Source organism: Phragmites australis, chromosome 20 (assembly GCF_958298935.1).
Source record: "Phragmites australis chromosome 20, lpPhrAust1.1, whole genome shotgun sequence".
Classification (NCBI taxonomy): domain Eukaryota; kingdom Viridiplantae; phylum Streptophyta; class Magnoliopsida; order Poales; family Poaceae; genus Phragmites; species Phragmites australis.
The window spans coordinates 17,789,913-17,803,865 of record NC_084940.1 but is presented as its reverse complement, the minus strand read 5'-3'; the positions used below and the strand labels follow the sequence as shown (position 1 = coordinate 17,803,865).

At 45.8% G+C, this 13,953-nt stretch overlaps 2 protein-coding genes across 5 annotated transcripts; one reads left to right on the top strand and one right to left on the bottom strand.

Moving 5' to 3' along the window:
• Positions 1–1,181: 1,181 nt before the first annotated feature.
• Positions 1,182–4,446, bottom strand: LOC133901278 (probable L-type lectin-domain containing receptor kinase S.7). Of its 4 annotated transcripts, none has more exons than XR_009906699.1 (3): positions 2,397–4,446; positions 1,696–2,191; positions 1,182–1,466 (listed from the first exon to the last, which is right to left on the bottom strand). XR_009906699.1 is itself a non-coding variant. In XM_062342585.1 (2 exons), exon 1 carries the CDS (start codon positions 4,377–4,379, stop codon positions 2,397–2,399), a length of 1,983 nt encoding a protein of 660 aa, XP_062198569.1. In that variant the 5' UTR covers positions 4,380–4,446; the 3' UTR covers positions 1,182–1,466. The 4 variants fall into 4 exon arrangements, 2 of the variants coding, with proteins under 2 accessions (XP_062198569.1, XP_062198570.1); XR_009906700.1 differs by having other exon boundaries at positions 2,123–2,191; XM_062342585.1 differs by lacking the exon at positions 1,696–2,191.
• A 4,195-nt stretch (positions 4,447–8,641) lies between these two features.
• Positions 8,642–13,355, top strand: LOC133901512 (uncharacterized). Its single transcript, XM_062342861.1, has 4 exons — positions 8,642–8,734; positions 11,852–12,112; positions 12,423–12,527; positions 12,981–13,355. The coding sequence occupies exons 1-4, from the start codon at positions 8,642–8,644 to the stop codon at positions 13,338–13,340; spliced, it is 819 nt and encodes a 272-aa protein (XP_062198845.1). The 3' UTR covers positions 13,341–13,355.
• The last annotated feature ends 598 nt before the right edge of the window (positions 13,356–13,953 follow it).

Here is a 13,953-nt window from a genome sequence, read left to right as displayed (position 1 = left end):
TTTGTTTAATATCGGTTGAGATAGTTTGGATATATTCAACGGATGTCTCCAAAATCACCTATGCATAGCGGGATATCGAAATGCATTGATAATGTGAAAAGAGATAAGGGTTGACCAAATCTAAAATAGAAAAAGTTTATAAAGAGAGACTTGAACAAATGAAATATCCCCAAAAAACTATCCATAGATTGAAGTATATAGAAATTAGCAATCCATGTGTTCGAACCATAACTTATACTTCAGTCCTCTTATATTGTTATTACTTGTTTTTTATTACTAATATTTTTATTATCATTATTATTTTATTATTATCTTTTTAGTTGGATTTTATAGGTTTCGGCTTTAACCTATCTTAACTTGCTTAGAACAAAAGTTTTGTTGTTGTTGTTCAGAAAATGGAGAATCAGATGTCAGTGTGCAACAATTCGGCACGAGTTTCTTCACCCAATTTGATGATGCTATGACATTTATTTATTTTTCTTATCTCAGTATTCACAGATAATTTTATGAAAATATTCTTGATGCCATTGGGAACAAAGAAGTGAAGAAAAATGCAATTCAAGCACAGATGCAGAATTGGAACTAGAAATGATGCCTGTAGCAAGTGGGCACACTGAAATTAGGTCGCTTAATACACAATCCACCATTGAGCAGAACAAAAATTATTGAGTTGGCATATGTCGGTAGTTGTCAAAACTTAAGATTTCAAATAAATTATTGAGCTGTGCCTGTAGCATGGGAAGAATGCAACAAGATGGGGGGAAAATGCAAGCAGCAGCTAAAACAAGTATATTTAGAAAAGGACAGAGTAATAAAAATCATAACCGATGTTTCTACTAGTTGAGTATCAAGCCGCAAAAGTGGCTCGTACAACAGCCTTAAAATGGATGACCAACGGGATAAACTGAGAAATTTTTCGAACAACTATCGACCAAGCATCAAATCTTCGAATCCATAAAGTTGTCCAGAGAAACCATACACTAGGATCGCAGGAAGTAGAAAACCCAGACCATGGTGCATCAAGACGAAGATGCAGACAATCGATTACCCAATTCTAAGAACATAGATCATTCTTTTTAGACCGTCAAGCGCGGTAAGGAAGTTCCAACAGAGAGAAACTAGCATTTGCCAAATTCACACAGCGACGAATTCATAAATTTGTCAAGAAAATTTTCCAGGAGAATGTTGTACTTCGATGGCAGTCTTTACAAAAATGCAGGTGAGAGTCATGCTTAGTGTTGCAAACATGTGGCCCATAATACTCAAAAATATATTCTCCACTGAATCCATCTTGATCATTCGACGTCAAGAGTGTTACTGTGTTAGCCTCTACAAAACTCTGACAGGAACTCTACACTGAATCCCTTGAGTGTAGGATTTACTCTAGCTAAGGACATCTACAGACTTCACAAAGTATCCGCAAAAGATCAGAGTTCTTCACAATGCGTAGTCTTCTCAACAGTTACCTGAAGATCCAAAGTTCAAGATTTTTATTTACTCTGCGACATGAATGGCATTTTGATATAGAAAATAAGAACATGAACTGACCATTGACCATGAAATCTGCTAACACAGTAGTAACATTTGAACAAACAGACAATAGTTATACCATGACATCACTACATAATGATAATACTGGATTAGGAAAGTTTAACTTAATAACAGTAGAATATTTGCCAGGAAGAAGATCATTACTCTTCAAAGCAGAAGGATACATAAAACTTGGCGAGCTCAATGCATACTCTTAGTGTCTTCTTTTGATTTGAAGTAACCAGTATTGAACCCTTCAAGGGAACAATAAAAATGTGTTGAATTGTTGAAAGACTAACAAACAGTAGCTTAATTTGGCATAATCTTATTGCATCAGATATTTCTGCCAATGGTTGAAAGCATTAAATGCATTCCAGGCAACTGCTGTGCTAAACTGAGGGGGTGCAACCGTGCAAGTGTGAAATAGTTTCAACCTGTTGCTTAAGAAAGATACATTCTCAGAATCATCCTTCATAACTGATCCGAAAAATCCGTTCTGAGAAAACATCCATGATAACTGATAAATTAATCATAACTTATTCACGTTAAAGTAAATCCTGCAGACTTGGAGAAGTCTATTGTTTCACTGTACCATCAGGAATTGATTTCCCAGTAGGAATAGGCGTCCACAAGTCACAGAACTTCAGTTTTCTGCGGAGTGCTGAGACAAGGAATAGAACTTCCACATTATGGAATATAAAAAAAGAAAGTCTTGGTTCTTCTATGTGAACTAATTCTTAAGATATTCATTAGATAACACTTCCCTATTAGCATAATTTGGACTAGCACATACCATAGCAGCGATTCCACACAAGAATGCACAAAGTAAATGCATGTTGAAGATATTTGTGAACAGAGTTTGTTACCTAGTTTAGGTCGATTCTCAGCTCATACAGATCACTTGAAACTGTACTCTGATTGCACTCCGAAACTATTCCCTCAAGATCAATAGGCGCATTTGAAACAAACACAAACAACGGCTTCTTTCTTGGAACAGGCAATAGCTCATTCTTGCCATGCAGTATGCCCAGAACTGTCCTCATGACAGGTCTCTCCTCTGAAAATGGATTCACACAGCTCAAACCTAGAAGAAGTAGCCTCATCATTTGCTTGGTGTCATACTCCCCATTCAGGTATGGATCTGCAGCATCCAAAAGCTTCCCTTTCGAATGCAAGTTCCAAACCCAATCGACAACATTCAACATGTTCATACTGCCAGGTGTTTCTCTCTCTATTGGCCTCTTGCACGTGCAGATCTCCAGCAGCACAACCCCATAGCTGTAGACATCGCTCTTTTCTGTGGCTTTCCCCATCTGCAGATACTCAGGTGCAAGGTAACCAACAGTCCCTGCTGCCAGAGTCGACCGAGGGCTCGTGTCAGGATCCTTTAACCTTGCAAGCCCAAAATCTCCCAACCTCGGACTGAAACATGAGTCAAGAAGTATGTTACTGCACTTTATATCCCTGTGGATCACCTGCTTGTCATGTTCTTCATGTAGGTATGCCACAGCAGAGGCGATGCCAACAGCCACATTGTACCGCTGAGACCAATTGAGAGTGACATAACGCTCTGCACCTGAACAAGGGTGGAGGGCCTCATCCAAGCTGCCATTCGACATGAACTCGTAGACAAGCAGCAGCTCATCCCTCTCCGCACACCACCCTTGGAGCTGAACCAGATTGGGGTGCTTCAATTCAGCAATTATGGTGAGCTCAGCGCTGAACTCATTGTAGCTCTCCCTTGACTGCTTCGACCGCTTGACCGCATATGTGACCCCAGAGCGTGGGCACACTGCCTTGTACACTGTACCAAAACCACCGCTGCCAACCACCATAGACGGATCGAACCCCTTTGTAGCAGAGAAGAGATCTTGGTACATGAACTCCCTTGGCTTGCCCGCTGCCTTTGCCCCAATTCCCTCGTTAAGCCCTTCAGTACCCCACCTCCACTTCTTCAGAGACATTACCACAAACACCATGACTGCGCCAAGAAACACGATGGGCAAGGGTATGGCGAGCCCCAATGCCAGCCTCCTGCGGCGCTCATCCCTATGGGTGGTGAGACCGGCCGACGCGGGGGCACTGCCTACGCTGTCGGACACGCTGTGAGAGGGCCGGGACGCGGGATCGACGGTCGGCTGCCCAGACGTCAGGAAGGTCCAGCTCTCGATAACGAAGCCGCCGTCGCGGCTCGCGTTGTCCGACGAAGATGACAACACCTCGAGGCCGACGAACATGAACTCGGCGAAGCGGGTGCCAATGCCCGCGGCGTCGGCGGCCAGCGCCGGTGTAACAGGGCGCAGGCTTCCGTGGCTGAGGAACACCTCGAGGCGTTCAAGGCGCGCATCGTAGACGACCCAAGAACCGACCCCGTTGCCGTCCCGCAGGTCCACCGCGCCCGTGGAGTTCCCCGCGAGTTCCATCCCGGTGGAGGAGGCCGAGATGCGGTTCTTGGACGCGTCGAGCGTGACCTCGAGTGGGAAGGACCGGTTCTTGGCGAGGCCCTCGGCGGCGGCGGCGGTGGTGAGCGGGTCGGGGAGGAGGACGAAGGAGAGGCGGGAGGTGGGGCGCGCGGAGGCGGGCGCGGCGAAGAGGAAGGAGGTGGTGAAGGAGGCGTTGGGTGGGAATGGGAGCGGGAGAGGGAAGAGCGCGTGGGAGGAAGGCGGCGGGAGAGAGACGGAGGCGGCGCGGAGCGAGGCCCCGCCGAGGAGGGTGAGATTGCGGAGGGAGAAGGACGGGAAGGAGAAGGAGATGGGTTTCTCCGCCGCCGCGGTTGAGGGCGCGAGCAGGAGGAGGACGGCGGCGGCGAGGAGGAGGCGGTGATGGAGGGGTGGAGCTCGTGGAGCCATGAGAGGAGGGGGAGGGTGGTGCGGTGAGGTGGAAGAAAGAGTTGAATAGTTGATGACGTTAATGGGCGCGGGGGTTTAAGTGGGGTTGGCGCGTCAGTGGCAACGGGACGGACTATTTCGGAGTTCTACGTGTTTCAGGTTTGATAGGGATAGGTTAGAGTGTTAAATTGCTCTCATGCAACGTCTATTCAAATCGGGTTTAGGGTTAGGGTTTCATTTTTTCCTGCAGTGCCCTCATGAGCCCTGAATCCAGAAAAGCCCAGCCCAGTAGCTCGTGTGCCAACTCATGTTCTACACATCGACCACACATTGAGCAAAGCTCGTCGTTGTGCCATCTCGCTACCGATTCACCATTCTCATACAGCTCCAGCCCACCCAGAAGCCTGGAGCAGCACGGGAGCGAGCTCCTCCACCGGTTCCCCACCTCCTCTCGTCGATTCGGGAAGAGCCGTACAAACCACTTTTTTCCCGAGCTGTGGCTGTCAAGCTCCACCAAGCCATCACCGATGACAACTCGTCCCAGGCCACCTCCATTCCATCCGACAGCTCAGTGAGCAACCCTATGGTCCCTAGATGGTCGTTAGTCCCTTTTTCCTCTCCTTCCATGTTTCCCTTCCTCCTCGCCACACCGATCGAACCTCCACAATCACCTTGGCCGCCACTACAAGCTCTCTGGCCATCACCATCGGTTGGCTACCCCTCGAGTGGACTTTTCGTCATGTGTTAATGCTCCTATGTGACTGAGGCCCGCATAGCTGATGCTTCGGCGATCAAGGTTTACCTTACCGACCGGAGCTCAGTTACCGAGCTCCGATGGTAACCGAAAAAGTGCGATTGCCGTGGTAACCGCTCGAATTTTCAAAAAATTTCGAACAATTCATTTAAATAAATTTGAAATTTAGGGGAAAATTGTGATTTTAGCCGCTCGGTAACCGGTCGAATTGGACCGATTACCGAGCGATTTTTGCGGTAAATCGAGCGATTTCTTCGGTAATCGAGAGCCCAAAAACCGACCGATTTGCTGCGAAAACCAAACGATTTTGAGCGATTACCGAGCGGTATGGACGCGTTATCAATAATTGTGTAGGAAAATCATAAAAAACATAAAAAAATCACCAATAAATCATGGAAAAATAGTATAATACCATGGTATGTTTTGTAAAATCAGAAAAAAAAAATTTGGCATGACCTTTGCTATATTTTGGAAGTTTCCAAGGCGACAAACAGATAGTAATAGCAATGCAAGCACGAACATATAATTGTTGCTTCGAATATATACGTACATTACATATGCAGCGCCTGAAATTAATAAATATATATCGAATTATCCGTAGTAAAGCTAAAAACGTAATTACATCCCATCCATCAGTACTTACCATGGTATCCACGCCACGTGCAACCTACGAGATGAAACAAATTAGTATAATAACATGGTATGAGAACAAAGTAGTTGCAAAAAGTAAATTTTTATCACCTTTAGAACCACCAACTTGGAGGCGATTAAATTCGGCCATATTGTACTCCTTGGTGGATATTAGTATTATCCGTCGTATCGATAGCAACTTTGCCTTAAACTCAGCCCATGTTTGCCCTGTCTATACAGAAGTAGTTGATCATTGTCCTTGCAAAATGACATAAAACTCAGGGTCTTGTCACTCATAGACCCACTGAATAGGAGGCTCTGACTGAGCATCGGGGATATGATAGTGGTACGGATGCGATCCAGAACTACTCTCCATGCCATAGCTGCTGGAATAGCTCCCACTATCTTGTGGTCCATCGTTCTCGTCCAGATACTTACCATCTATATCCCGGCCAGTTGGAGATGGTACACCCTCACCTATTACGGAAGAAATGGTCAGACGTCCAAAAGAAAGAAATATGATAACAATAAGTTCATTACAAACTTAATCACTCACCCCATTTCTGTGTTTCTTTCACTGCAACAACAAAGAATGCATCATCCGTCCTTCTACCAGGAATGCCTGAAGTGTGGAAAAATTTGAACCATGCCAAACCAATAGCTTCCTTCGCTTTCTATCCCTTCGCACTCCATGACTCGGTGTCAATCCTCGGCTGCACAGGGGATTTCGCTAAAGCAATATTGTAATATCTGACACTTGGTGGTGGTTCCCTTGTTGAAGATGCTCTGCTAAGCATCCTCTTTAACACAGAGCCCCCTCTGTCACTACCACTACCACCTCCATGCTCGTAGGACTCGCCTGCCCTCCTCCTGAACTCTTCCTCGTCCCTCGACTGAGCCATGGCACGCTGCGTCTGTTCCTCTTCCGTGTCCTCATTGTCGCTTATCAAATCTACCTGAACTCTTGCTGATTCTTGCCTCTGAACCCTCTCCTCAGCCTTTTCCTTCCTCTTATCTCTTGCCATATCCAACTCACGTCTGAAATAATCACGCACATCTGGAGGCACCCTATCACAATGTATAACGTTCGATTCGTGCCCTACCAAATATTCTTTCAACCTTGTGGCACCATCGCCTCTCTTTTCCTTATTGCAGTAATTGCACCTAAACCCCAGGGCCAAATTATCCCCGTGCTACCACCCTGGGCCAAATTTATCCGTCATCGATTAATTTGCAATTTCTCTATTGGAAGAAGAGAACTCAATGGTTAGCCTACTAATAAATATCTCCATACATGTTCAAATCTCTAGTCAACTCAATTGAACAAAATTTATCAATGGTTAGCCTACTAATAAACTTAATTGAACGAATATTAGCAACATTTGCACCTAAAATCGATAGTAAATGGCTGATTATCTTTCACGAATATTACCAACATTCGCATGTATACGGACAATTCGATGTAATAAGGTTCATAACCGAGCAAATCAACCGCTACATGTTCCTAATCGACTATACAACGAACTGTTGCCCTTCTAACACCGCTTACCGACCATAATACACGAAAGAATGCTACTAAACGGTCCACAAACGAATGCATCACGCACTGCATCATTGAAATACCATGCAGCCTACAACTACCGACCAAATATCCACGATTACCGACCGAGAAACACGCAAAATCGAAGAGTTTTAGCGGTTACCCAAGCTTCTTCAGCGATTACCGAACTACAGCGGCGAGGTTCGATGAGCTCGGTGCAGACGGTCAGTTACCACTCGGATGTGGTCGGTAACCGAGCTCCACCGCTCGATAACCGCACCTGCGACGCCGGATTCCCGCCGGAGAGCGCCGGATTCAGTCGGGCGGTCGCTGGCACTGCGTCTGCGGCTGCGGGAAATGGGGTGGGGATTTTCTGCAGTGCACATCGCCCTCCACACCGACACAAGCTTATCCATTGAATGTGGGCTGAAACGGGCCGGATCAATATTGTTCATTCAGCCCAATTAACAAAACAGCCCATTTAAATGAATTCCAAACTTTTCTCACCAATTTGGAGCTGTAAATGAGATTAATGTTGAATTTTGTTTGTACAGATACTCTTAAAATTAGCCCTAGTTTTTTATCGATTTTTTTGGATTATTTGATTTTAAAAAAAACCGGTTTGAATTTTTTGAATTCAAATTCGGTTACCGCTCGACTTTTGAAACCGAGCCGGAGCGAGAAGGTCGGTAATCGTGGTTTTTGCTCGGTTATCATCACATTTTTGAACCGTGTCGGCGATGGTGGTTGTGGTGACGGCGTTAGGGGCGAAGACCGGGAGCGAGAAGACAAATGAAGGAAGGCGGAGGCGAGGCTCGATCGCCGCACGATGCGCGTGGGGAAGACGCACGGTGGGTGGATCCAGCACATGAGCAGGCATGATGGCACCATGGGGATGGGGAGTAGGCGAGGGATGGGGTGAGTCAATGCACAGGGAGCGGAGGTTTTGTGTCCTCGGCGGGTCTCGAGTCCCTGTTGGGGCCGAGGGCGGGGGTGATTTTACACCCATTTTAAGTTTCGGGTCCGGATCGGATTTTATGGTTCGGGTTTCAGGTCAGATGCATTCTTGCTCCACATGGCTCTGATCTGACCCGTTACCACCCCTAGGCCCAAAAAGTAGGAGCGGATGGAAGGGGCTGTTTTAATTTTTTGACCTTTTTAATCAGTATTCATAATAAAACATTGTGCTAATATTTTGTTTTCTAAAATACACTTCCTAAATTTTAGACACCTGAAATTTAGGAATATGATCAGGTGACGAAAACCAGTGATGGGGTTAGGGTTACGAGTTTTTCAGGATTTTGGTGCCCTCCATGACTCCTAGACTTAGAGGAGGTCTGGGGGAGGAAGATTGGCTCGATGGAGGAGGTGGGTGCTGGGGCGCCGCTAGCCGTGGGCGATGGAGGACGACCGGTGGGCCAGAGTGGGGCGGAAGGCGTCTCGGCGTGTCAGGTTAGTGCGGCGAGGGTTACGGGAGTAGATCCAGCGGCGTTCTCATCGCCAGAGATGGCCAGAGGCGGGCTGGATGGGGGAGTGCAGCGAGGCGGGGCGAGGCAGAGCGGGACGAGAGGTTGGAGACAGTCGCGAGCCGCTGGATGCCCATCTAACGGCTCATAGCCATCACCTGAAGTTTTTTCAAAAACATGCGTCTGCAATTTAGCATCCTCCTTTCTAAAATGAAAATTTGACCATGCCATAAATGGACCATTTCGCTATGTTTTTTTTTAAAAACACCAGTACAATTCGTAGATGTACGCACGCACATACTCATATCACCACACGTACGTACTCATACAAAGTCTACTGAGACTGGAGATATGGAACTTGAAGATCGACAAAATCACTATAATCAACTCGCTATCGACGAGTACATTGCCTACCACTAAAAAATTTCACTTTATGAAATATATAAGAAGCAAATCTAAAATTAATCTCTAGTAAGTAAGAGGTATAACACTTTCACTAACCATTCAAGCTAAGGCTTGTTTGTCACCATTTTACTATGTTGCAAGCTATAGCGTGGCCAAATTGTTCGTGCAAGGATATATTTCAAAACATTTGTTTTTGTCCGGTGATCTCAATACTATTTATTCTCTGTAACACCTCGAGGACCAAAATAAGTCCGGAATGTCACTCAGACCAACCTACAGATGAGCCGATATTTTCAGGAAAAAATTCGACAGCACGTTCCCAGAAAGTGGAGGTATAACTGGCAACAAACATACACAGACAAAACAGATTATAGATTATCATACTAGCAATATAAAGATCCTAGCAAATGAGGGACAAACCTCGATCATAAAACTTAACACCACAGACTCACTATAGACATCACAGACAAATAGTCATTATCTGACAACACATCAAGTTTATCCCAAAAGAGAAGGTGCACGCAGGCAACGTGCAGCTACCCATCCCGCATGCGATTGATATATCAAAGAGAATCTGGAAAGAAAAACACAGGTGAGATTCAAAAATCTCAGCAAGTGAATTTACTTTAAAGAGCTATTTAGTCACAGTTGAATAAGCAATCAACTCTAAATAGAATCTAGTAACGAAATAGACTATCCACATCAACCACATCAAGATAAACAAATATGGCTAAGCAAGTCCAATGACAATTTTAACCATTTTAACATTCTGTTGGCATAAACTTTCATAGCCGTATCATATATACAAGCCAACTAAAGGAAGTAAGGCCTTGATGCGAATTAGACAATGAACTTCATATGAATGCATGACCATGCACATGACATGCTCTTCCTCGCCCTTACCCCTCCTTGGGTAACGTAAGGGTGTGCATCGTACCCCTTCTCAGATAACATACGGTGTTGTACTGGTACGGTCGCAGCCAGAAGATGGTGACAAACTTTTAATGCATGAGATGTATATGTATGAGATGCTTCATGCATAACCAACAATATAACCTCCAGAATATGTTTGAGACTTCAAGAATTGCATAAAACAGTAATGAACAACCGCAAATGGCAAGTTATACTTATTGCACTTCGTAAATCAATAATCGAGTAAACTTCCGAAAGGTAAACAACATAGTAACCAGCTCATAATCTGTTATTCAGGTTAGATGAATGCATTGAAAGTTAAAAGAATGTAGGCAATCAAATAACAGGGTAAAATGTAGCTATTCACTACATTCACTTACCTTCACCAACGATGAAAACAGGAACTAGCCGTGGCATGAGGCGGCACCACCTGAACAAACACACAATTAGCACAAAAATACCGCAACGACGAAGTAAAAGAAGGCGCACGCTTAATCGCCCAAAAAGAACAATACTAACGCCATCGGTACGCCTATACATGAACTACAACTTCCAATATACTCGCGTCCAACACACGCTACTCACTAACCGGACCAACAATACATTTAATTGACAATGTGGACGATTGAACTCTAGCTCCTACAAGCATCTAAGGACTACGAAGGAGTCACCTTTGGAGCGGAACCGCAAACCGGCGAGGAAAAACCAACGAACCCGCGGATGGCATCCTCGTCCCTTCTTCGTCTTCTTCTTCCTTTCTTTTCCTTCCTTCTTTTCTTCCTTCCTTTTCCTTCGTTCTCTTCTTGCCTGGTCAACCGGCCAGCTGGCCCCCCTGCTCCCTCCTCCTCCCCGACGGCCGGGCGCGTGGTGGCAGGAGAGGCTGGGCGTGCGGCGGCGGCTACCGGAGGCGGCGATGTCGGCCCTGAGAAGATGAGGGCGAGGCAAGTGTATCCTTTATTTTATTTTATTTTTAATCCAACGGTATAAATTTATTGGGCTCAATACGAATTCACTAAGTGTTCAAACTTGATATTAGATAGCAAAATGTATTCGTCTTGACGAGATCTATGCATCCACGATCTCCGATCGTCTAACCGAGCAACGGTTTAGAAGGTCACATTATTATCATTATTATCAGGGATTACACTCTCACGAGACAAGTGTAAGTGTGCTTGATGTGAGGTATAGTGTGAATCAAATCTACTTGCACGCACTAACATCATTGCAAGTATTTATGTTATCTCTATGAAAATCTTTCTATACTAAACGTTATGGGTTTCTCGAGCCGTCGTCACGCCACATCAGCAAAAAGATGAGGACTGTTGAATGAAGCTAGTAAAGGAGGAGAACCGTTCAATGTGAACTGTGAGCTTCCTTCGTGAATCTTCCCAGAGCACACCGACTCCCTCGTTACCTTTGTCTCCTCCCCAAGCATGTCTACGTGCCACCATCGAAAGCAAATTTTATTGGACTTTTCTATCAAAGATATCCGTAGGATCTTGATCCAATCACACATCCTCTCGTACAACGGCTGGGCTGAAATGCAGAGAGGGAAAGATGACATATATTATTATATGGAATGAGGTTTTTTATAAAACCCGGTTCTATATAATTTACTTTCGCCACCGTCTCTCAGCTCGCCCCTTCCACAGCGGCCGCCCGCCTCCGCTCCTCACGTGTGCCTCCACCCTAGGCTTCGAAAGTAAATTTTATATAACTTAATTAAAAAACCATCGTGAGACACTATCATATTATTATTTCATGATTCAATAACTAAATTGAAAAGGAGAAAATAAATAAATATTTTCTTACTGATCTTCTCCCCGACTCGGCCCGTGTCGCGTCGCCGCACGCGTGCGGCCAGACTAGCGACGTGGTGGCAGGTCCACGAGACGGTCTCCCTCCGCTTGCCCCCGCCTCGAGCCCTCGACTTCTCCCCTTCGTCTGCCTCACCGTATCCCCGGCGGGCTCCGGTGCCGGCGACCAGCCGTTCCCGCTCGCCCTCAGCCTCGACGCCGCAACCGAGGCCCCCCGCGGCGCCAAGCCGGTGAGCTCCCTGCGCCGCGCGAGTGAACTCAGTTGCCCCTGTTACACCCCCACCCGTCGAAGTGGCCGTGCTTGTGAGAGCTTGCTGAGGCGTTGGGTGTTCTTTGCAGGACCGGGACCCGGTGGAGCTCGCCGGCCTCTTCCCTCCGATGTTCTCCGGCATCGGCGGCGTGCAGTAGACGCACCTCCGCGTGGCACCGCCTCCCCAGATCGGAGGGCCAGCAGAGCAGTTTTGTGTCCGAAGTGAAAGATTTTTTTTCCTTGGGAATTTCGAAGCTGGTACTAATTCTTTAGTGTTTATCAACATGCAGATGTTCCACGCGCAGCCAAAGCTAGGCGAGAGAGCCATGGTGCCGCGGCCAAAGGTGCGGGCACGCTGTGGACAGGCGACAGATTCCTACAGTATCGCTGAGAGGGTAATAGCTGAACATTTCACCCTTGCAATTAAAATTGATGCAATTTAGGCTGCTTTTTCATCTTCTCGGTGTGGAATTTGCGGTTGCGATAGTGAGTAGCGGCCATGAGATTTTGGGCGCTATTTTCTGTTAGCAAGAAGGTAGCTTTGCTCCCGAGTTTCTCTCAGGTTTAAGCTAGATTAGCAGATGTTGCCGTGCCAGTATTTGGGCACCAAATGTTCGACGTGGTCTTGAAGTTGGACTTGTTCTGCAAGATGCCCCTCGGCAAGGCCTCACTGTCTGAAGGCCTGCATTGATTCTGAATAGTTTTCAGCACAAGATTTTTTTTTCAGTAACTGCTATTGTAAAGCTCTCAATTGTCAAATTGTCATGAACAACAGCAACAAATGGGTCATGTTTTTAACCTCACTAATGTTAGGTTCTTCTGTTGACTCTGCCATGCCGCAACCACAGCAGCAGAGGCTGCCGGAGTGGAAAGTGGGTGGTAGCTTCATGAGCGCCAGCTCCAGATTCAGTGGCAGCGTGGGCTTCGACGACGATAACGGCCTTGCCACCTGCCGCGTGTTTTTTTTGGTTCTGGGTTGTAGATCTCTAGTTCAGGGTGGAGGAGAAGGGCGGGAGCTGCAGCGGCAGTGCCGGGACGGACCAGCTGCCCAACACACCGCGCTCAAAGCACTCTGCCACCGAGCAGCTGTCACGCCCCGTTTTTCAGAAGAATCATCACGTGCAATCTACATGTACGTTAGAACCAGTTTTATTATACATATAATGATATATAATTCTATATCGAACAAAACAATTTTATTGAAATAAATACTAGAGTTTACTCAACAGCGGAAGAACACAAAGAGAACTCCTATGGATCTTCTGGACACACCACAGGCAATCGACTAGGAGCAACGCGACCTGAAACGTTTGATCTTCTTGTAGTTTTCTCCAACTGAACAATATTTATTATTGAAAATAGAAAGTATGAGTACATATCGTACTCCACAAGTGTAGAAAAAGTATGACATGAGACCAATATCAAGAATGGCTTAACACAGGAATTTTTTTACATAAATATCATTTTAGTAGTAAAACAACTATAAAAGTAATATATTTACTGTGTGAAAGATCTTCTAAAACTTGAGCTAAGGTTCCAATCAACTTACTCCTCATCTGAGGTTCTATCCACCTTTATCCAAAAACCTAAGATCGAATCACAGTTCCCACCACTGTGATCCACCCGAACCAACCAAAGACCATTCAAACCATCGAAAATCACCCGACTAATCATGTGAGGGGTTTATGCCGCTCATAACCGTGAGCACGGCTGAATATTCAGTTTTCACTCTGCAGAGGTTGTACACTTTACCCATAAGACGTGTCTTCGTATTTTTTCGAGTACCTGTTGGTTGACGGATGACTCTTACACACTTCCGAG

What these genes read in the sequence shown, in the direction of transcription:
- LOC133901278 (XM_062342585.1), bottom strand. Translation starts at nt 4,379, where the DNA reads ATGGCTCCACGAGCTCCACCCCTCCATCACCGCCTCCTCCTCGCCGCC.
- LOC133901512 (XM_062342861.1), top strand. Translation starts at nt 8,642, where the DNA reads ATGGAGGAGGTGGGTGCTGGGGCGCCGCTAGCCGTGGGCGATGGAGGA. An exon ending in CCCCCCGCGGCGCCAAGCCG is followed by an intron (nt 12,113 to 12,422) that starts GTGAGCTCCCTG and finishes ATCAACATGCAG; the next exon opens with ATGTTCCACGCGCAGCCAAA. An exon ending in CCTACAGTATCGCTGAGAGG is followed by an intron (nt 12,528 to 12,980) that starts GTAATAGCTGAA and finishes CCGCAACCACAG; the next exon opens with CAGCAGAGGCTGCCGGAGTG.